General features: G+C 38.7%; 1 protein-coding gene and 1 non-coding gene across 2 annotated transcripts in view; one reads left to right on the forward strand and one right to left on the reverse strand.

Moving 5' to 3' along the window:
- WLS (Wnt ligand secretion mediator) overlaps window positions 1–24669 on the forward strand; it is a 115546-nt gene that overhangs the window by 27078 nt on the left and 63799 nt on the right. The window contains exon 2 of the mRNA XM_052636697.1: window positions 13447–13719. Within this exon, the coding sequence (XP_052492657.1) occupies window positions 13447–13719 (273 nt within the window). The remainder of the gene's footprint in view (window positions 1–13446; window positions 13720–24669) is intronic.
- Window positions 15031–15103, reverse strand: TRNAG-CCC (transfer RNA glycine (anticodon CCC)). The gene has a single exon. It is a non-coding gene; the product is annotated as a tRNA-Gly (tRNA).

Genomic DNA, 24669 nt, shown 5'->3' on the forward strand with positions numbered 1-24669 from the left:
AGAATATATAAATTATCTTTAGAGTCGAAACATTTCTAAGTTAGGAGTGTCTAGCAGTAAAAACACTGCCTTTTACAGTTGAGAGAACTGGGGGCTCAAGCTTGGTTGAATAGTTTGTCTGTTTAGTGGTATATCTAGTACTAGAAAGCCACAATTCCCATCCCTGGGATAATTTATTCCACCAAGATTCTGATCCTCAAACTTGTAGTAATTCAGGAGTAGCAAGCCAATTTGTGGCCAGAGTTGAAGCTCTGAACATATGAAGAGTGCCCATAGAATGTAATGATGGAGGCCATAAGGCAGTCTTTTCATCCCCATCCAGTGCTCAGATGTCCTCTGCAATTTTTTGTTTTTTTTTTTAAAGATTTATTTTATTTTTTGGCTGTGGTAGGTCTATATTGCTGCACACAGGCTTTCTCTAGATGCAGCGAGCAGGGGCTTCTCAGTGTGATGGCTTCTCTTGTTGGGGTGCACAGGCTCTAGGCCACCAGACTTCTGTAGTTGCTGCCTGTGGGCTCAGTAGTTGTGGCACATGGGCTAAGTTGGTCCGTGACATACAGCATCTTCCCAGACCAGAGATTGAACCAGTGTCCCCTGCTTGCAGGGTGGATTCTTAACCACTGGACTGCCAGGGAAGCCACCTCATCCTCTGTACTCTTTGCATTTACCAAGTGTTAGTAACAGGAGCATTCCTACTCACACAAGTGTTGGCAATTGTTTGTCTTCAACTGGTTAGGTCAACTTTGGACTGTCTGATTTTTATTGCTGTCAGATTTTCTTCCTTTGAACTTGCAACATTGGAACCACCTAGAATAATTCTAACTACTCTTTCAAATCTTAGTCATTTGTGTATTTGACCTTTTAGCTGTAACACCCCCCACTTCATATAAACTGAGCTCTTTAATAAGCTTGATACTCCAGCTTCTATATAGTCTGACTGTCATATGACATATCATTCAATTTCTCTTGATTCCTATCCTAGCAAATGATATTGCCCATGCAAGGAACCTGGACATCCTTAACTTCTCTCTCTCACTCCCACTCCCTCAGAGTCTTTACCCTAACTAGATCTTCACTCCGGTCACAATTGCATTTGCGTGTCACCATTTAGAAGCTCCGTGTGCCATCTCAAGACTTCTGTGCCATCCTGTGCTCCACAGTCCCTTCAGTGTCAAGTCTTCCACTGCTTTTCCTCTGCTACTCTTTTGAGAACTTTCATATGTAATTCATTGGACCAGAAAGAAAAACTCATTTAGAGCCGCTAGGTAAATAGATCATACAGGCAGCAGGTTTCTGTTTGAGCTGTTTTGTAGATTTGGTCTCAAAAGTAGGATTTGATGCCTTTAAAAGGAAGTGCTTGAAATTCACAGGCAAGAATACTGGAGTGGGTTGCTATTTCCTTTTCCAGGGGATCTTCCCGACCCAGGGATCGAACCCACGTCTCCTGTGTCTCCTGCCTTGGCAGGTGGATTCTTTCAGTCTAAGATGTGAATATTTTATCTCATTTTGTCTCCTATTTTCTTTCCGTTGTGCCGGCCTTGATCCCTTCAGGGCAGTGTTGGCAGGGTAAATAACTATCTTACCTTTGTGAACTTTAGTTTCCAGGAAATATGCTAAAGAGTGGTATCCAAACATGCTTCTATAATTTTAATAGTGGCTGCAAACCCTTTGGAAGAAAATTTTCAAAAATTTCCATATTTTTTGCTTGTCTGCTGTTTGTCTTATACACCTTCTTTTGATGTGTGAATTTACTTTTTTTTTTCCTGTGGATTGGGGTGTGCATGTTTCAGTTTAGGACAAGTTCATTTTGATCCTCAAAATTCAGTATTCATTTCATATATAGGTTAATGAAGATCTGCATGAACCATCATGTGCTCAGTGGAAATGAGCATGTGTGCCATTGTGATGTTGGCATCACGGAAGGCAGCCGTGGCTTCTTCCCAAACTCTCTGAATGCTAGTCTTAATTGTACTTTGGTATAGGTAGGCCATGGATGTGATACACCAAGGACATATTTAAATGATCTAATGGGTGTTTGATAAAAGCTTGTTAGATAAATCAAGCATAACAATGTGTTTAGCATGACATAAAGACTCTTCAATGTAAATAGTTCACTTCAGGTTCGGAGGACCTATTCAGTCTCTATGCTTGATGCTGTATAAGACTTGGTCCTCCCCAGTGGAACTTATAATTTTGTAAGGTTCAGAAGCTATGTTTACAAATAAAGTAAAAGGCTCTAACAGAGACACAGACCAGGTGATCATTGGCATCAGAGATTGTGTAGGGATCATTTGTTACTGATGGGAAATTGGTGGAGGCCTTAGATGCTGGCATGTTTTAGGTGTTTAACAAATTGAATGAAGAAGTTGGCACTTGAGCTGACACCTGGACCTGATGAAACTATTAAAATATTTAACCTGTATTTAGTGACTTTACTTTTTTTTTTTCATTGTCCTGGGTCTTTCTTGCTGCACATTAGCTTTCTCTTTTTGCAGGGAGTGGGAGCTACTCTTTGTTCTGGTTCTCTGGTTTCTCATTGCGGTGGCTTCTCTTGTTGCAGAGCATGGGCTCTGGGGCTCATGGACTTCGGCAGTTGGGGCACAGGGCTTAGTTGCTCTGTGGCATGTGGGATCTTCCCAGAGCAGGGTTCAAACCTGTGTCCCCTGCATTGGCAGGTGGATTCTTAACCACTGGACCAAGCAGAGAAGTCCTATAGTGACTTTACTCATTTTTTTGTTATTTCAGTGTTTTAAAAAACCCAATTCCTAAGAATGTGACCATTAAAATTTCAGTTTACCCTTAACATGTACCTTTACCTCCAGTTCTAAGGAATTCACAGAGTATAAGGTCCAGTTTTTTCTTGAGTAATCAGGGAAGGGGAAATGATTATTCTTAGCATTTGTGAAATTCCAAATAAAGTCATTAACAGAACTTGCTTGACCTTAGCCTCAGCTTGTACTGTCCAACACTAAATTTTTGACCCTTTAGCATGTCCTGTACTTTTGTTCCTTTCCTACATGGGTCAGAATATGGAGAAAAATAAATCAGGAAACTCCATGACCCTCTTTATTGGACCCTAATGTTTCCATTCCCTAATATCCTGCATGTATTAACACATTGTGACTTTCCTATTTTGTTGTCACTGAGAAAAACTTACTTAGTTCAGGCTCTTATCTATTGAGTTATTTCCTGAATGTTTCCATGGATGTGGTGGAGAGCGCGCCCTTTCCTGAGTCAAGTTGTGCCATTGTCTGTCTACCCAAACTGTCAATGAATTCTTCCTTCAGTTGCTCTGAATTCAGCCTCTGCCTCATTTGTATCCTTGGCCCTTATTCTGCCTACAAGGTCTGTCACAGACTCTTTCATGGCAATTTCACCATGTGTTCCTTGAGCTGGATCTTCTCTAGACTGCTGGCCCAGAATTTGAGGTTAGAACTGAAACTCTAGTCAAATTAGCTTCAAGTGAGTTCAGTGCACTTTGGGAGCCTGTTATTCATCACCCTTTTGTGGAACTTGGTGGAGGCCGTCTGTTGCTGACTGTAGTCTTTCCAGATAAGCTGGCAGGAGTGCTAGGTAGTGCCCTGTCTGCGGAGCTCCTTAGGGTCCTGTTCAGTCATCCTTAGCCACCATTCTGCTCTGCAAGTCACCTCTCAGGTACTAATAAGTAGTGAGGGCTAATAAATAAACTGGCAATTGAGGCAATGTGGTATTAGAAGGAGCAGCAAATGTGAAGTGAAGACCAGGATTCCAGTCCCAGCTGTGTCACTCACTGGTGGGAGAAAACCACCAATTTAATTCATATACAGCGGGGACCATTATAATGACAACTTGACCTGTTTAATAATCCAAGTGTCTGAAAGTGCTTTGTAAAATGCAGTGTGCAAGTCACATATTAATGTTCATGTTTATTTTTAACATTGATAATATCGATAAAAGTAGAATATCTGTAATTTATAAAAATACAGGTCTGATAATAATTATAGGTAATAAAAGTGTGACATTATTATAGAGTGTAATACAGACTTCAGAACAAAGCAGCTGTTTCTCTTAGAAGATTTAATTTGAGGATTTTCTAACCCTAGAGTGTCACCCCACAGATGTGCTAGTGGCAAGCTCACCGGCTTGCAGAGCCAGCTGGCTAACTTGGTGTCTTCCCCACCCCAATACTCTGCCAGAGCAGCTTTGGGGGCCTCTATAGGGACTCTGAGAGATTTCCCACACAAGAGGTGGTTTGCCCTCCATGCTGGGTTTATGAGATCATAGCCAAGGTAGTAAATTATAAGATGCTATAATTCACTTTCCATAGGTGGTCTTGGCTGCATTCCACAGCCTTTTGGCTGAATGATGGCTGATTTTGACACACTGGCACAAAGTCAAAAATTCAGCCCAGATGACTGGTTTGCCGAGTGATGAGCAATAGCATCAACAGATGAGCCATTTGGTTTTTCTTTGGAGGCCTTTTTTGTTCACTTCATGTGTGTTTAGCTTATAGTGTTCTGAGTATTTCTACAGTGATGGAGAAACAGTAATTGTAGATATTTTTCAGAGCTAGAGGTTAGAAATGGTGATTTGATATACTCTTGTCAAGCTTCTTAATATAATCGCTTTTTGTTGCCAGACACCAAAGTTGAGGGTCAGTTTTTTAACCTGAATTCAGGATTGCTCCCCCAATTAGCATGTCTAATGGTTGGCAGATTTTATGTGCTAAATTTCTGGCAGGGCTCTTTATGTGCATTTTATTATTTAAAAAAAAAAAACTGGCACTAATCTTGAGCCTAAAGAAACTTCATGTTTACCACAGCATTTCAAATACTATGTAAGAATTTGGCTCAGTTTCCCAAAGCACTCTAATTTTTTTTTCCTCTTGGTTCCAGCACTCCTCAGTTCCACGGGATCCAAGCCAGGCAAATAATGGAAGCCAAGTGGTGCTTCATGTTTGCTGTGTAGATTCTGACAAATGTAGAGTAATTCTTCTATTCTTCAAAGCTGTTACATCTTTGGCTCCAGAACAATTGAGGTTGCCGGCTAAGCATTTAAAATCCTCTCATACTAAGATATAAACATATACGACTTTTCAATATTTTTTAAAAGAAAGAATGAATTGCACCAAGTGTTTGCTACAATTTATGAAACTTTGATGTTGAAATGTCATTTATTCATAAGTTTATGTTGCAGGGAGCTGTGTTAAAATACATGCTTGAATTGTGTGTGTACAGTACAAACTACTTTGCATTCAACTCTGCTATGTGGGGGTGTGTGTGTGTGTGTGTTGGTAGTGGCAGGTTAGTGTAGAGGATTGTTCTGCTATGTTTAAAAATTTAGCTTTCCTAGAACAGATGTTAGCATAATTAATTACTGCTTACTGAACACTGCTGGCAAGAATGAATTACATATCACTTAGTGTACCCCATTACATGCACTAGGGCATAGCTAGGGTAATTCTAAAGATTACTTCCCCAGATCTTGGCCCTGCACATCCACTCTCAGTTCTCCAATAATTGAAATTGAATTGTAAAATAATATTTCACTTAGTAATCTAGTAAGATTTAATTGGTCTGGTTGAAATATAGGAGAATTTTATCTTCAAAGTCAGTGCCAGAGGTAGAGTGTCTGACCGTTATAACTTCAGGGCAGTTTCAGTAAAGGAATTAACAAATTGAGTCAGTTAATTCCGAAGCACTAAGTCAGTTTAACACAAGCATTTACACTTTCTTTGGCTGAAAATTTTGAAGTGGTCATTATTATGAAACATTCTAAAACTGAGGTACATGTTGTGGTAGATACTAAGAAATCTTTTTTAGAAACTGACCTAGTGGGAACAGTAACTAGAATCAGCTCAAGGAATTGCTAGTGTCTGAAACCTCACAACTAGACCAGATGATATGATATGGCTACTTTGGCCCCATGGTGTATGGCACAAGTGTCTTTTTTAACTAGAATTAATGTAGGAGGTTTCTGAATTTGAGAAAGATACGGTCTCTGAGGGAACTCTATTAATACATTTAAACACTAATTTCTAAATTTAGCTAGATTGTTGGGGCCTTTGAATAAAAATTGTAGTTGTATAAATAACAGATATTCATCTGGTCTCCTTGGTTTCTGCCACTTATGTACCTCTTTCCCTCATGCCCTTTCTTGGAATCAAAGAATTCTAAGCAAACCCTGGTATTGTCCAAAGGACTTAAATGCCTAATGCATGTCTTATAAATTCTCATTTAGGCAAGCATAGATATTCAGATAGGCAAAGCCTAGAACCAATTTGAGTATATAATCTTTTATAAATGTCTTATACATACTGTTCATAGCCAGGCAGTGGAAGTTTTCTTTATATTACAAAGTAGAATGGATATTGAGCCATTTAGTATTGTATCAGTAGTTCAGGTGAGAGTTGTGGGGGCTTAAGTTATCCAGCTGTTGCATTTACTGTCTACTTTTAACCTATAGACATAGACCAAGTAATTTCAATGACCCAAATGTTAATTCCATCCTTTTAAATCAGCTTCAACTCCATTTTAAAAATAATAGTTTAAATTTTTGTTCCAAAATTTTTTGTGGAACAAAGAGAATAAATGGGATTATAAAAAACTGATAAATCAATTTTTCATGTTTATAGAGGTGCAGAGATCATGACAGCAGATTTTGAATTAAGACTAGATTTCGAGAGTTAAATCAACCTCCCTCTTGAGTCAGTAGAAAGTATCTGTTAGCAGTTGTCTGTATGTTTTTATTAAAAATTTTTTTTTTGTCCAGCTTTATTGAGATGTAGTTGACACACAGCACTGTATAAGTTTAAGGTGTATAGCATAATGATTTGATATTCAGACATCATGAAATGACTGTGTTTTTAAATCAGTGTGTATGGTTTTTGTTTTTTTCATTTTTGTTAGCTGGATGCTATTATAAAAATTCTCCAAAATATTTCTGAAATGGTTGACTATTTTTAATTAAAATCATTACTTTTTCACTTTGAGGGGTTCTCATTATTAATGCTTGTAAACATGAATTATCCCTTTTACTGGTCTAGTTTTCATATTCCTTCACCTTGAAACCCAAAGCAGATTAATCTTGAAATATCATTTTGGTTGCAATGAAGACAATCTTCCTCTCATTCAGTGAAGGCTATTCCTGATAATGGAGACTGCAAAGCTCTTTGGAGACCCTATTGCTTTCTTCGCTCCTTCTGGGGCACCCTGTTAGCTACCTTGTAGCTACCTACAAGATATCAGCATGTCTTAGAAGGAAAGATTTCCGCCCCCTCAAATAAAAATTCTGTTGTTTGTGGGTCTCTTCTTTATGTTGCTGTATAAGTGAAGCTAAGACTCTTGGGAGCAGTAGCCAAGGCCCTTGAGAGAACTGTACCACTGGTCAGAAGCAGCCGAGGGCTGTAACAAGGTTGGTGTGGTCCAGCATTTTCACTTATTAAATGATCACTTTTTAAATTTAATCCTCAAACACAGACCATACAATTAGCCTTCAGTATCTGCAGATCAACCAGGGATTGGTGTGATGATCAGGAGAACTGACTATACTGTGTCATTTTATAGAAGGGACTTGAGCATCCTCAGAATTTAGTATCTGTGGGGGTTGTGGAAGCAATTCTTAGTGGACACATAGGGACGACTGTACTGTGATTTTCTAGATATCTTCTGGCCCAGCACATGCTCTTTTTCAGTGCCTCCCCACTCCTGTCCCCTTTTCCACCAGCTAATGAACACCTGCTCTCTTTGAAGTCCAGGCCTCAGCCAAGCAGCTCTCCCAGCCCTCTTCACAAATGATGCATCCTGTGCAAACATCTGTAAGGGCTCGTTTCAATCAGGATGTACTTCTCTGCCAACTACTCACCCTCCCACACTCGACTGTGTGAGCAACTCAGGCTCTGGGGCTGTCATTTGTCTCTATCTTTAGGTAGCACAGTGCCCACATAATAGTAATACTTCTAGATAATTGCTAAAGGAATCTTCTTTATTTGTAATAAAGCAAAGAAATAAATAGTCTGTGTTGGCTTAAATGGAGACCATGTGTCATGTCAGCATGTTGTTTTAATTTTATTTTAACTTTTCTAGGGGGCAACCAAGTCTTGTATCTTTGTCCGACTCTCTAATTATAGGGTTTGGCGGGAGTAGGGGCTAATGATTTGATGTTGAGTCAACTTTGAGCATGATAGCAGTAGTGGTTGGCCAGATAGCAATTTGTAAACTGGACAGCCGTTTGAGATGCCATAACAGGAAGCTGACTGGAGTCAATGAATATTCTTCCAAAAGAAGTACGGGTTTAGTCATTGTTCACTTGAGTTTTTCTTCAAGGTTACATTGTAATGTTGACTGGAATTTTTGCCTCATTCTAGTGAATTCATTTCTCCTACCTCCCAAATATCCAACTATTGCCCTTTCTCAGGTAATGTCAGGGTAAATATAGTATCACCACAGCTATAATTACTTTTTCCTGTAATTATTTATGTATTGTTGGTTTTCCCCATTATTTTTACATTCCATGTGGCGGTGTCTATTAGGTTCACTTAAGTACTTCATGTATGGTAGGTACTTAAGACATATTTGGTGAATGCAATATGACCCTTAGTAATATATGTCACTGAAAGGTCACCAACTTTTCAAAGAGGCTTCAAGTTGTGCTTGTTCAGTTTTCCACAGCCTTGAATTAGAAGTCTTATTGATTTCCTATCACTTTAAAATTAAAGGTTGTATAGTGTCAGATTTCACAGTTCTCCATTATAGTGGAGAGGTGGAGGCCAATAAGTACTGTGTTGAAATACAGATTTAAAAAATAGAAAATACAGCTTATGTTTGACATGGTAAAGAGGACTGACCTTAAAATGGGGTGGTGTTTCATAAGCTTGTGAAGGTATTTTCAAAGAGTAGCTTGGTGCCTTCCTGTGAGAGTGGCATTAACCCACATAGACTAACCAGTCCACAGTGCCTGGGCATATTCATTTTGGGCCTGATTGCTCTACTAAATTGTACTGATGTGGAAGTAGCTTTAGGCCACTTGTTTTCAACTAAATGCTATATGGATGGGTAGAGGGGACATTTAAAATGTGTGCCAAGGCAGCTGGGTGATATTACATTACTATCCTAGGAATACTGAGGAGTAGTTATTTTTAGCTTTCACCTGAGCAAACATGACTCAGTTTGTTGACCTGAATCCATCCAGCCCCCTTCTTAAATACACAAACTATTAATCCCTAAAACCACGCTGGTGACTAACTGAGGCCTTCCTTATGTATAACTGTTGGTTAGTCAACTGTGGCTTGTTCAAAGGTTACAGATAATTTCAGCTTCTCCCATCTCATTCTTTTCTCTTACGATAAAATCTTTCACAATTCTAAAACAATTTAAGGACAGAAATCAGAGTTCTTTTGATTTTTAAACACTGTTTGGGGACCTGCGTAGTCACAATTTCGGCCATAGCTGATGAAAACACCTGCTACAGTAGGCAGCCAGCTAGTAGCTGTAGGCTTTGTTTCTGGTTTACATTGATATGCTTTCTACTTAAGAAACACCTGGAAATTCACTTTTAGCTGGAATAGGAAGTTGTCTTGAACTGTAAATATATTATTCAGGAAACATTATTCTGTTTAACTATCAGAATCTCTTTACTTTTTCAAACAAGTGTTTTCCCTTTTGAGCACTCCTAGAAATGGAAAATGTTGAATTATCTTCAGGTTTTTAAAGTTATGCAGAAGGGTTTTTTAGACTAGATTTATTCAAGTGGAGAAAAATACTTGTGATTCTCATATAGCTTGGGATGCACTTGTGGCTTCTCCAAGTTATGATGTTTATGAAAATATTAGTATTCCTGGGATATTTTTCTCTATGTGAGAAACACTAGACTAATGAAAGAATGAAAATAATTCAGGCTGCTACAAAGGCAGGCGTTCACCATGTCCATTAAAAATGCAGGCTTTGTGCCTGTAAAGTGTTCAGCTTCTCTGTTATTAAAGTTTGGAATGTGGCTTTGGAGGTTAAGTAGAAACTCAGATAGTTATTTTTCATTTTGGTCTAAGAAGAGAGTGACTTGTTTTTCAAAAGGATTAAAAAAAAAGAAATGAAAAAAGGTTAGGTTCATTTTGGAAGAATAGAAGTTTTAAAATGTAGTAACTATTTTCTGCAGTAAATAGTCAGTTTGAGTATGTTAGCCAAAAATAGAATTCATGACTTTTGTCTCCCTGTTTATACCTCTAACCACATTAAAAGGAGTTTAGTTAAATGTGCCACTTGGTCTTTGTAATGTTGGTGGACTATTTAGCTGAGTCAGGATGACCAGAGTTTGATCGATTCATATCTCTAATAAAAAGTAAGATGTCTGATTTCAGATGGATTAGGTATAAATTCATGATACATTTTGAGTTGTAAAGAAAAACTTTTCTGGTTTGAATTAGTGACAGCTCTGTGTTGCAGTATTCAGGATACTGCATTGAAGGACTTACGGCTAGAGTTCAGCAATGCTTTGTTTTCTGATAAGTTTCAGTAGGCATTATCCCAACTTTCTGGGAATATAATGTTTTACTACTCAAAATTTACCATTAGGATGGATATTTAGGGGTAGAAAAATGTGTATTTGAGTATTAGAAGTAGGGCAAAGTATTAATAAATAATGCACACTCTTTAGTCATAAATGATTTTTTTCTCTTACTTTACATATTCCTCTAGTTGCTATTTGATCTCTTCCAAATAAGAGATGATTTCTGTTCATTAAGTGTCTAAAAGCACAGTAGGTCAAGTATCGTATGTACCAAATTAAACATATTTAAACCATGAACATAAACCATAATTTATGTTTTCCTTTCACTACTTTCAGAGAAAAGTTTTATAAATAGATTTTTAAATATATTGTCAAAGGATCTCCATGAAGAAAACAATGAAAATTTTCAGAGATATAAAAATGGACTCCATTTATTAATCTCTGTTCTTGGGTGGAAAAACTAAGTGTTGGGAAAGGAGGCTGACTTTGTCCACATTAATTTATAGAGTTAATCTAATTTCAGTCAAATCCAGCAACAGATACAAATATTAGGTGGAGTAGGGGAGGGGTTTTACTCTATCAGATATTGATATAAACCCTCCATTTACAAGATTTAAAATCATGTTGGTTGGGCCATGAATTTAAAGCTCAATACATGGAAAAAGAGAAAAAAGTACAGTAATGGAATAGAGTAGGTTGTCCAGAAAAAATCTGTTGGTAAACATAAGACAAAGGTGCTGTCATAAATCAACAAAAGAAAAGCATTTGTTCAGTAAGGAATAATTTAAAGATTTAGAAACATAAAACTAGATTTTCACTTCATCCATTGTAGCAAACCAAATTTCAAGTGGATCAACTAAGCAATTTTTAAAAAATGAAATTGTTAAAAATAATCAAAAGTAATAAAGGTGACGACTGAATCTGGAAATTTGAAAATCTCTATATACAAAAGAGTGGAAAAAATATAAAGGAGAGATTATATATGAAATCTGGAACTTCTCTGTAGTATTAAAATATGCCATAAACAAATTAAGGCAGTAGATGGAAGAGCTGAGGTAAATTATTAACAAAACATATTAGGCAAAGAATTATTCTTATTTACAGACAAACTTTTTGGACCAAGGGGCTTGGGTATATGTAAATTAAATTGGTATATCACATGATTATTTTGCAACCACTAGATGAAAATTTTTAATTATGTAGAAAATACATATAACAGCTAAAATTCTGTATTTTTTCATGTACTTTTAAGCACTGTTCTGAATGCTTTTCATATGTTAACTTGTTTAATGTATATAGTGACTCAGAGTTAGTTGCTACTATGATTGCCATTTAAGAGATAGTAAAAGTAATACACACACAGGTTTAGAAATTCACCCCTAACTTTGCTAGCTTGAATTAATGGTGACACAACCAGAAATGACAGATCAGGCAGGTTGGCTCCACAGGTTGTGTTATTTACCACTGTGCTACTTTGCTTTGCTAAGTGAATAGAAAAGAAAACTCTACAAAACTATGTATGGTATGACCCTAATTTATAAAAACATATGTTAATATTATTATGTATGTTAAACTTATACAAATTAATTCCTCTATGAATTTTTATCTACGTATACACTGATAGAAAAAAACATAATATTTTGATATTTTTACAGCAGTGGTTCCTTCTCTCAAATAGGATTTTGGGTAAATGTCGTTTTGAACTTCAACATTTCTGTAGTTTGCAAATTTTCTTTTATAGTGATATGGCCATTTTATAATTACAAAATTGTGTTGTTAATGGTCTATCAAATTAAATGATCCCTCTGAAAATGTAGGGATCATATTTTAGTATATCCTTCAAGTGTCAAGTTGGTATTTGGGTTCCCACTCTCTGATAGGTACCTTCAGTGGGATCCCAAGGTCAAAATAATTCTTTCTCTCAATCAAAAGAAGTGTTGTAAAATTTCAGAGTGTAGAAAAGCCTCAGAAACCAACCATCAGCCAGCTTATGAGGATCCTGAAGCGATATGCTTTGTTTAACCAATTTATTCCAAATTACCCAAGAGTAAGTCATTCGACCATGCCTCAGACCCCAGGTTTCCTGACTTCAGACACTGTGTTCTGTGAAGCCCCAGTGCCCTCCAAGCCTTCAAGCAGGTGAAAGTGAAGCATAGTTGATTCTTGTGACATTTGTTTGGTGTGAGGAGGTGACGAAACAAAACTGGCTACACATGTTTTCAATCACCAGTTATTTATTGAAAGAATACAATGAGAAGGCTCTCGGGTATACTTTGTGACACCTCTAGAGATCACTGAAGGATCCTCACCTGGATTTGGGAGATCCCTTAGTATTAATAGGGCTTCCATGTAGCTCAGTTGGTAAAAAATCCGCCTGCAGTGCAGGAGACCCTGATTTGATTCCTGCTGGAGAAGGGATAGGCTACCACTCCAGTATTTTTGGGCTTCCCTGGTGGCTCAGCTGGTAAAGAGTCTGCCTGCAATGCAGGAGACCTGCGTTTGATCCCTGGGTTGGGAAGATCCCCTGGAGAAAGGAAAGGCTACCCCCTCCACTCTTCTGGCCTAGAGAATTCCATGGAGTGTATAGTCCATGGGGGTCACAAAGAGTTGGACACGACTGAGCAACTTTTACTCACTTGGTATTAATAGGTTTCCCTGGTGGCTCAGACAGTAAAGAATATGCCTGCAACTCAGAGGCCAGGCTGTGTTCCTGAATCGGGAAGATCCCCTGGAGAAAGAAAATCTTGCCTGGAGAATTTCATGGAGAGAGGAGCCTGATGGACTATAGTCCACGGGAGTCACAAAGAGCTGGATATAACTGAGCAACTAACGCTTGGTATTAATGAGCCTGAAGTTATGGAAGGCAGGGTCAAAAATGGAGAGAGGACAGTAGTGAAAAGAATGTCAGCCAGAATTAGGCACTTACGTGGATGATTCTTCTAAAACAGAAAAACATTCTCTTTTCAGCTCCAGGACCCACAACGGCAGTATCCTACATGTCAGTGAAATGCGTGGATGTCCGTAAAAACCATCACAAGGCAAAATGGTTAATGCCTTGGGGACCCAACCAATGTGACAAGATCCGAGACATCGAGGAAGCGATTCCAAGGGAAATTGAAGCCAATGACATTGTGTTTTCTGTCCACATCCCCCTCCCTTCCATGGAGATGAGTCCTTGGTTCCAGTTCATGCTATTTATCCTGCAGCTGGACATTGCATTCAAGCTGAACAACCAAATCAGTAAGTGCACTCTCCCTACCCCTCTCCTGTCTTGAGGAATTTTGCTTTTCAGCCTTTTCAGAGCCAGTTGTAATAGGCGTGAAATAATAGTGTTACTGGTGACGATTATTGACTGCTTTCTACTTACTAGATGCGTTTCTGAGTACTCTACCTGAACTAACCCATTTTATTTTCCCACCAGTTCCTAAAGGTGGGTCTTATTTCACTTTCTGGAGAGAAAACTCAGGCGTCAGTGAGGTTGCCCAGAGTCAGAAGGCCAGAGAGTGGAAGGGCTGGAATTCAAAGCCAGGCAGCCTGGCTTAGGAGCCCTGCTCTAGCCAAGCTCCCTTGCCTTAGTGCCACAAGGAAGCTCACCCCCGTGGAGTGATTTGAGAATTTCTGAAAGGTCCCATGTTTCCAAATGTCTTTTCTGGTGAGGCTTTGAATTAAGCCATTGCCTAAGAAAAATATACCTGTCAAAATGGGAGCACCAACCCAGGAGCTCCCATTTTCCCATAAAATCAGGTTATTTTTCTAGTTGGCTCAGCTGTGATTCAAGACTCTGAGGACATGAGGTACATTAGCATTTTGTGAGGGGGAGATTGGTGATTTTTGAGAGGCAGATTCACTTGTGACATCTGGGGATAGTATAGGGAATTTGTCCATGGATTAGAGCACTTTTTTAAATTCTCATTTTCTTGTATCAGAAATTATTGTGATACATAATTATATTAATTTTACTCCACTTAGGTGTTAGAACAGTATATATGCCTGATTGACATTTTATCTGGAACAGATTATGCTGAGATCATTTTTCAAAATGTAGTTCTACCCCTAATTCTTTCAATCTCTTACTCATTAATTCAGACTGTTTTTGAGTACCCACTGCTACCACACACAGAACTGATGGCTGGACATGTAGATACATATGAAGACACTGTCCTTCAAGGGGCTTACAGTGGAGATGCCAGGCAAATGATCAGTCATTACAGTACAGTGTCCAAGGTATACCCAGGAGCTGTGGGAGTATGAAGAGAAGGCTTTAGAGCAGAGAAAGGGAAGTCTGCCTTGGCATACACGCATACTTGTGTGTGTGTAGAGATGAGCAGACAGATCTTTGAGGTGAGCATTAAAGAGTGAAAATTCTGACAAGGAATTGGAGATGAGGGTGGGTGCAAGTGGAAGATCATTTTCTTTTAATTTAGTTTATTTATTTTGGATTTTTCTTTCTTTTTTTTTTTTTTTGCTATGCTGCATCTTAGTTGTGGGATGTGGGGTCTTCAATCTTTGTTGCAGCATGCCGGATCTTTATTTGTGGCATGCGGGATTTAATTCCCTGATCAGGGATCAAACCTGGGCCCACTGCATTGGGAGTGCAGTGTCCTAGCCACTGAACCACCAGAGAAGTCCCTGGAAGAGCATTTTAGCTAGAAGGAGTGGTTGATGTGCACCTGGACCTTCATATTAATAACAACCTGACACATTCAAGTGGTACTTCCTGTGTCCCTACTCTCTTGCCTGTTGACTTGCTTGCTCATTCATCGCCTGTGTAACGCATTTATTCATTCAAACTTACCAAGTTTCAACCTTGTGTTAAGTACTAGATACAGAAGATACAAGATTGAAGAAAGCACTAGGGAAGAAATGGTTGAGAAACAGACACTTAAACATATGATTAAGAAAGCTAAGTGCTATAATGAGAGGACTATACAGTATAATGTTTGAGTTTCAGCAAGGGAAATTGGCTATGAGGTTAAAAACGGAGACTAAAACTAATGTGTATACCTTGAGGTTTGGGTTTTTGTATTCCTAGTTCCCAGAATGTATTCGAGAAAAGGAGAATTAGCATCATTAGAGGAGCCATGGGAAGCTAACATGGGTAGATTAACTGATTTATGTTCTGATGTGAAGGTCAAGGACACAGTACTCTGTTATCTGGGCTGGTTGCCTGTTGTGTATTTCCATATAATGTTCCCAGACAGACTGCTTAACTCCAAGGGTAAAGGAAATGATTTACTCTGTAATAGGAATTAAATAATTGCTCTGTATTGGCTGTATTAGTGCTGGGTAACAAATTATCCTAAAATTTAGCAGCATAAATCAATAAACATGTATCATCTCCCTGTTTCTCTGGGTCAGGAATCTGGGCACAGATTAACTTGGGAGTCTCTGGCTGACTCTTCTGAGGTTGCAGTCAAGCTGTTGGTCTGGTCTACAGTCTTATCAGAAAGTTGAAGCCTCAACCGAGCTTGCGACTGGCATCTGAAGAGAGGGACAGTTTTGTGAGGCTGAGCCCTTTACCTGTGGAATCTGATGTTATCTCTGGGTAGATAGTGGTGTCAGAATTATTGGATGTGTGGGAAATTACACCCTCCATCCTAATTGGTGGTCAGAACCTGTTACATATCTGACTAACTTCACAGAGGAATTGCTTCCTGTCATATATTAAATCTAAACATCAAAAATATCTGTGTTGATGAGGCTTTAACTAAAACACTGCTATATGTAAATGAAATGTGAATGTATTGTATGTTTTTTTTCCCCCAAGTACATCTTCAGGTTCCAAAATACATTTTATCTTCATCCAGAAAAAGAGTGGACTAAAGATTCTTAAACAACATCCTTTAATTTCTTGTAACGTAAAGATCTGTACTTAAGAGGGACACACTAAAATTCTAATAAGATGGACAACTAACAGCTGCTTCAATAAATAAAATAAACTGGAACCATCAATAAAACCAAATTGATCAAAAAATTCTTATTTTGAGCAGTAGCTCTGATGGGGCCTGTTGACTTTAATTTGAAAATGTTATATGTTGGGTTCATGAGAATATTCTTTTCTTAAGTGCATTTTCTTTACCATTTGCTAATGGACACTAAAGAGGAAATCAGTTAAAGAGGGCTGGTATGCCTTTGCTGAGTTATATAGACATATGCATATAATAATATTTACGGGACATAGGAGGTCTAGGTTTCCCCCCGATCCTTATATTAAAGAGTATGTGCAGCCTCCTGTCTACTTTTTACATTTTATCATTGTTTGAATGCCTTTCTGATAGCAGTATGTGGGGCAGAAGAAAAAAGATTGGGAATGTGGTTAATAAGATCCTATTATATGTGGATGACTTTCTGTTTATTAAAGATTCAGTGCTAGCAATATTACCTCAAATGGAAGGAAAAGTCAGGACCAATCCTGTTTTTTCTTTAAGCTTTCCTAGGCAGTCTATGAAATGAGTTTCAGATTTCAAATAATAAGAGATTTCACACTTGGACTATTAAAGTTAGGATTTTAGACACACATGCAGAGTGTTCATGTATCTCTTAAGGGTCTTTGAGCAGACAAAATAATCGAAGGACTATATATTTTACGTGACACTTAGTCATTTGGAGCTAAATTGTTTATTCCTTTTAAACTTTCAGTTTAAGATGATACAAGTTTTGGCTAGGATTTGAGATCTTGACTATCCCTCAGAAACTGAAGAAGCATTGACATTTACTTTAAAAACTGGTCATCGTTTCATCAATTTCAAGATTTCATCAGACGCATGTCTTGAAAGTGAACGTGCAAGTCATTCAGTCACGTCCGACTCCATGCGACCCCATGGACTTTACGGTCCATGGAATTCTCCAGGCAAGAATACTGGAATGGGTAGCCTATCCCTTCTCCAGGGGATCTTCCTGACTCAGGAATTGAACTAGGGTCTCCTGCATTGCAGGCGGATTCTTTACCAACTGAGCAATTAGGGAATCTCTATGTCTTTGGAGGGGGAAATAATGATATTATAATTTATACTAATAAAAGTGTTTAGAGAATGTGTATATTTTGAGAAAGATATTCCATGTTTGTTATGCAAAATAAGTAATCTATACTTGAAAGAGCAGTATTAAACAGAATTCCTACTTTCATTTAAAAAAAAAAATTTATTTGCTGTGCTATACAGCACTGCATTTGGGATCTTAATTCTCTGACCAGGGATTGAACCTGCATCCCCTGCATCCCTGCATTTGGAAGCACATGGTCTTAACCACTGGGTCCCCAAGGAAGTCCCCCTAATTTGATTTTTTAAAAACAAACATTTAAATAACCTACTACTGTCCTTCATTGCTAAGTATGAAAAGTAGTAACCAGTTCAACTTGTAAATGGTGATAGTTTTAAAAGGGCTTTCCTGATAGCTCAGTTGGTAAAGAAACCTCCTGCAATGCAGAAGACCCTGGTTTGATTCCTGGGTCGGGAAGATCTGCTAGAGAAAGGATAGGCTGTCCACTCCAGTATTCTTGGGCTTCGCTTGTGGCTCAGATGGTAAAGAATCTGCCTGCAATGCAGGAGACCTGGGTTGAGAAGATCCCCTGGAGAAGGAAAAGGCTGCCCACTCCATTATTCTGGCCTGGAGAATTCCATGGACTGTATAGTCCATTGGGTTGCAAAGACATGACTGAGCAACTTTCATTTTTAAAACAATAGTCTGCAAGAACTGGGAAGGGAAAGCCAGTCAAAGAGAATCTAGAGACTTGTAGATACTTGGAAACTGGTTGTTGCTGTTGTTTAATTGCTTAGTCCTGTCCAACTGTTTGCGATCCCATTGACTGTAGGCTGCCAGACTCTACTGTCCATGGAATTTCCCAGGAGAGAATACTGGAATGGGTTGCCATTTTCTTCTCCAGGGGATCTTCCTAATCCAGAGATTGAACCCACGTCTCCTGTGTCTCCTGCATTAGCAGGCAGATTCTTTTCTACTAACGCCACCTGGGAAATTGGACTGTTCAGTAAATGCCAACTCAAGGTGGCTCTCTGCGTCTCATCTGTGGATACTGAGGGCCTACTGAACTGTTCTGTATAGGTGACTTGAGCATCCATAACTTTTGGTATCCACTGGGTGGGGATTTGGGGGTGGGGGGTGGTCCTAGAACCAATCTCCTGTGGATAATGAGGGATGACTATATGAATTCTGAGCAGACCTGTCTGTTGAAATCTGTGTTTGGGTCAGTGGTTGACTTTTACCTAAACATTTCAGAGGCATGGGATTAATGTGTTTGTCAGGACACAAACATGGTGCTTCTTTAGAGCTGAAAAGGACAGAGGACTTCAGTTTTTTCTCTGGAGAGTTAGAAAATGGAGGGAGTGTGAGTAGACTAAAAAATGTCAGAAAAAAGTCAGCCTAAACACCTGGTGTCTGGATGGTTAATCACTGGAAAAAAACGAATGTTTATCTATGTGATGGGCTTAGATTGTTCTGTAACAACAAATTATTTTATTTGAAAATATCATCTAGAGTGGATGTATACCTTTCTTTTTATAGTGTTTTATCAATCCCTCAATTTACATAGATATTTTTAAAATGCAGGTTTGGGATGGCCAAAATGGTACTCACTTGTAACGTAATATCACTCTACTGATTACAACTGCAAGTCACATACTTAGCATAACCTCAGATTCTCTATGGGGCTTCTTTTGAGGAGCTTGGGTGCTGAGACCAAACGAAAAGGTATTTATTTATTTTTTCAACGTGTGTCTACCCAGCTTTCAAATTTTCTGTTGAAATAGAAGCACTGAAATTCATTGGCAGAAAGCATCAGGATGAATTGATCTGTCTTTAGCAGTAAATCTAGGATTTTCAGATGTCTAAAAAACTCTTTAGCTGAAGAAGTCCTGATAAATGGTGTGGGATGGGGAAAGCCAGGGTATTTATTCTGTTCTTAGGTAATGAAGTCATTATGTTTTGCCTTGAGCCCTATGCTGTACTCTCCAATTGAGCACTGTCTTAACTTGTTTCACTTTTGCAAATGACTACATTGAAATGATCAAATTATTTCTCTAACAAGTGACTTTTCTTTTCTTAAACTGAAAATATTTCTTTGAAATATTTCTAGTAAAAATATAGAAAAACAAGTCATTTTTCACATTAGATGTCTGAGTGTCCTGGGAGAAAGTTGCCTAACTTTTTATGAAATGATTGTACTCTTTCATTTGTGTAGCTTGTTATAGAATGTTAGGTAGACACCAGATGAAGATAATTAGGATAAAGGAACAATCTACTGACTGTGAAAAATGAACTGTCACTTTATCTAAAATGATTGGGGCGGACTTATAGAAGGGAAAAGATGGAATCCTTTTGTGACCTTATTGTTGACCATCAGCCAGAGCTGTGGTTCTTAATTCTGTATTTTCGGATGCTTCTTGGGAAGAGTCCACAAAGAGAGCTTAATGGAGCAGAGGATTCTCTACACCATAAAACTGTAACTGCTGTGATCGAGCAGACCGTTGGTAATATGGTATCCACACAACAGGAATTCCATGCTTCATCAGCTAACCCTCTTTAACAAACTATGTTGAAGCAAGTCACTGAGAAGAAATCTAATTCTACCCTCCCACTCCCATTCCACCACCTTCCCTAAAAGAGACTTCTTGGGTGTATGACTGTGTTACAGTCTCATAAAGAAACATTTCTGAGTGGATAGTTTTTATTACAGGCTAGTGACACCAAGAGTTTTAAAGTTCCTTTGTAAATTTCTTTACCTACCCCAGCGTCAATGGGGGAAGAAATAAAACTTCAAAATTTTCCTCTTCTCTCTCCCTACCCCCTCAAAAGAAGATAAGCTGAGAAAGCTCAAAACACACCAGAAAGAGGCAGCAGCCTTAAATGGAGTGGGGTTTGAGGTGGTGAGGAAAGGGAGAGAGGTTGTCAGTATTCAAGATGAATTTACATGGCCAGTCCTCTTTCTTAGGGAGTTGTGTTTCCTCTTCAAACCAAGGCTAGAACTTAGAATTTACAAGTATAACTCCATCTTACGTAACTTACCTGACTTAAAATAGAAGGAAACTAAAATCACAGGAGAGGACCATTTTTTGTTGATTATAACCCAAGATAGTGAATATTAAAGACATCATGTTTGTTTACTCTCATTCATGGATTATCTTTCCCTTTGAGGGAATCTTCAGCAACAATTGAAATTAACCATTGTGAACATGTTTATATTGGCAGGAGCGTGAGAACCTTTGGCTTTGTTGTATTTGGGTGTGATACGTGTAAGCCCATGACTTGGACAGCATCCCCATAAAGCTGTCTGGATCTCTATACTTTCTGGCTCAATGGTTATGTGTTATGTATTTCCAAGTGAAAAAATCCAGTGAAGAAACAGAGTTGGACTCTCAAAACCTTCCCAAGACTTTATTTATTTATTTTTTAAATGTTGATAGTTTGCTATGGCTTCCCACGTGGCTCAGTGGTAAAGAATCTGTCTGCTGATGCTGGAGACATAGGAGACGTGGGTTCAATCCCTGGGTTGGGAAGACCCACTGAAAGAGGAAATGGCAACCCACTCCAGTATTTTTGCCTGGATAATCTCCTGAACAGAGGAGCCTGGTGGTCTGTGGTCCATGGGGTTGCAAAGAATCCGACACGACTGAGCACACATATAGTTTATTATGTGAGATCCCTCCCACTTTCTTCTCGTCATCCATTGGCTTATTGGTCAGTTTAGCATTAGAAAAAGATTGTGTTGGATTGGTCTCTAGCCTTAGCGAAACACTCACCCATGGTGTTGAATAATTTGTAGTAATTGTTACTAAACATCCACTGTGTGATTGCAGACTTTGAGCACTGGAAGAAAGGTTAGAATGCTGTTGGTCTAATAATTTAAAAGGACTCTATGGGTAGACTTCAAGGACCGTATGAGCCCCTGATACTGTGTGAAATTTTAGTCCTGTTTACTTATGTGCATTTTGGGAATAAGAGGTTTTGAGGCTTTTTTCAGATTTTCAAATGGGCCCCCAAATGTTAAAGGACTAATTTATGAAATGAGGGAACCTTACAGTACTTGCCCACTGTAGCACAGCTGGCTGTAGACAGAGCAGGATCTCCTGGTTGTATATCAATTGTGTAGACTAAATAAACAAGTCAGTGAGGCTTCTATCAAACAGAGGCCTCTTAAGATTCTTGGACAGAATGCACTGGTCATTCTAAAATGGTATATTTTCTTTTTTTCAATCTCCCAAGTTCAAGTTCAGGAAATGTAGTGCAGTCTAGAATCTAGACTAGGAGGTAGGCTGGTCCTGTTTATAGTGCCACAGCTGCAGATCACCCACGTGTCTCATTTCCTGCTCTGAGTTTAGGATATAAATGAGGAGATTCTCTTTGCATCCATAACAAGTATATCCTGGTTACTAAAATAAAAGCCTGGTGACATCAATGAAAAATGTAAGCAGCAAAGCCACCACAAGCAGCAGATTCCTTGATGGTGCCCCACTATATATAAGACATTTTGTGCTTTTTTACATCCTCTTCTAATTTTGGGTGTTGTCAGTATTTAAATACCAGTCAGTCATCACATAGCTAATGTGAGGTTATTTCATGGAAAATCATACCTTTATTTGGGGTGACCTAAGAAAATAAGAAGTAGAATTATTTTCTGAATGATACTTCTGAAAGCAAAAGAAAGTTGGAGAAAGAAAATCCTTTGTTATACAAAGCAGAATTTTACTTACAGTGCCAGGGACTCTACAATGGAAAAAAACACTTTCCTCAATAGCTTCGTACTATCTACACACTGATGCTAAAAATGGTTCCAATTCTTCTTTTGCTTTAGTAAATTAGTGCTTGTGGTATTAGTAGGAGAGGTAGTAGTAATTCTTTGAAGGAAGAGGAGGTTCTGGTTTAGGTTGTTCCCTAAGGTACTTGTCCATTGAATCTATCTTTGCTGCCTTACTGGTTATTCATATTATGACTGCAAGGGAAAGCCCAGGCCTGACCTAGCAGACAAGATTATATGTTCTTTAAATGTAAGGGCTAGGGAAAGATAGAAGAATTTAGTGTCTTTTTGAAAAATTGCTGCCATGTAGAAAAGTTTTAATAGATGAAATTGTTCAGCAATGAAAAGGCTGTCTCTCTAGGTAGTGAGCAGCCTGTTATTGGTAGCAATCAAGTGGGAGCTGGTTGAAGGGGCAATCATAATGATGACCATAGTGATAACTTGCATTTAATGTTGATTTCTTTACAAAGTACTTTTGTACTAGGGATGCTGGTGGTTGTCTCTGTTGCCAACCATTTGCTTTGGCCTCACATCATTTTCTTACAGAACTTGTCTATTTCTCCTCCCTCAGAGTGTGGACTTCCATCATGCGTCCTGAATGGGCACCTGGCCACATAATCAGTCCCTCAGCCATAGCTGATTGGATTAGCATGGGCTCTTGCCCCAAGGGGGAACAATCAGATTCTGTCTTATAAGAAATTGGGGTTCACTATTTCTAGGCTCACCTTCATTGGCATTTAAATTGAAAAATCCTGAGGGCTGCCTGGGCAGCCATCATTCGTCTCATGCCTGGAGAAGCAGAGAAAGTTGGTTGGCAGAGTGGGAAAACCGGATACAAAGAGAGAAGTGGAGATGAAGGACCATGGGGTATAATTACAGTCGAATACAAGTGATGAGTCTCTCCCTGACAGTTTTCTCTTCCTGCTTCTGGTTCCTCAAGCTCGTCAGCACTTGAGCTTCTCAAGATACCTTTGTATCCTTCCGGCTAATTTCTGCTTAAGCTAGTGTGTGTAAAGTCCTGTTGCTTGCAAACAAATTATCTCTGAGTATGACAACTTTATTTTTATTTCATCTGATCATCTCAACAGTTCTCCCTTATGAATGAGAGGAAACTGAGGATGAGAGAAGTTAAACGGTTTGTCCAAAGTCTCCTAGCTGAGAAATAGAGGGGTTACAAGCGTAAGTGATCTTGGGAGTCGGGTGCCGTGATCCCACTGAGTCTGTGGCACGAATCCATCGATAGTGCCCTGGAGAGGCTTCCTGATCTGAGTGGGAAATCATACGAGATGACCCTTAAGGTCCTGTCCACTCTGTGTCTCTTTCGCTGAAAGTCCATGAGTCACTTAAGGTTCTTAGACTATAAAAATCTCATGAGTATCCCTTCAGTTACTTCAAAGACCCTCAAGAGTGAACCATTTTAGAAGATGCTGTTAAGTGGGGATGGATGCCCTTATGTTAGTGGGTAAACTTAGTGTTGAGTGAGTTTTCTTGTCTTTCATTTTGTTACGTGTTACCTTGTGTTCATTTCTAGTCCTTGGGTAGGCAGACAGGGTTGGTGTACTGGAAGTGTATTTTTAGTCTGACATTAAAAAATGTATCATAGACACCAACTCAGGAAGCAGTTTTTAGGTGAGTCAGTATATAAATAACCTCAAAGAGTTTTCATAAAGGGATGGTAGATCTTTTAAATTTAACAGCCCAGCTTCTGAGGCCCCCTTTCCAAAGTCCTCCATTCATTTAGTGGTCATTTACTGGGCTTCTACTGTGTGCTGGCATGTTTTACTCAGAAATTAAGGTATAAAGATAAATCCTTATCTTTCATAATATAATTTCAAAAAACCTCATGGTCCTTCTTTGTTTACTTCTCTCTATCCTGAAAGACTGAATTTTGAGGGCAGGGACTGTATCTTGTTCATCTTTGTGTCCCCATACTTAGCACAGCCCCAAGAACAGTAAACACTTGAGATGTACTCAGAAGAATTAGGATCTCACTGTCTAGTTAGGAGAGAAAGAAACAAAAAAATCACACTAGTGTGTTCAGTGCTAAGTGCCCAGAATATTCCATGAACACAGGAGGGCGAAATGATTAACTCACTGGGAATACAGTTTTTTAATTGAGCCTTGAAAGGTGGAGTCTTAATGAGAGATGGTGGAATCTGTGACTCTCTACTATCTGATGGCAAGGAGGCAATCCAAGGGCAGCCTTATTTTGTTCTGAAGCCAGAGTATTGGGCCAAAAACTGGACCTGTCACTTTACAGATTTATGTGACACCTTTGGCAAGTAAGTTTCTGAATTTCCTTGTGCTTCATTTTCTTTATCTATAAAATAGAGATAATAGTAGTACCATGCTTATTAGGATTGTTTTAAGGGTGAAACAGTAATACATATGAGGCTCTTACATAGGAAGTATACAGAATAAATGTTCAATAAAGGTGAGTTACT

Source organism: Budorcas taxicolor, chromosome 3, assembly GCF_023091745.1.
Source record: "Budorcas taxicolor isolate Tak-1 chromosome 3, Takin1.1, whole genome shotgun sequence".
In the NCBI taxonomy this organism is placed as follows: Eukaryota; Metazoa; Chordata; class Mammalia; order Artiodactyla; family Bovidae; genus Budorcas; species Budorcas taxicolor.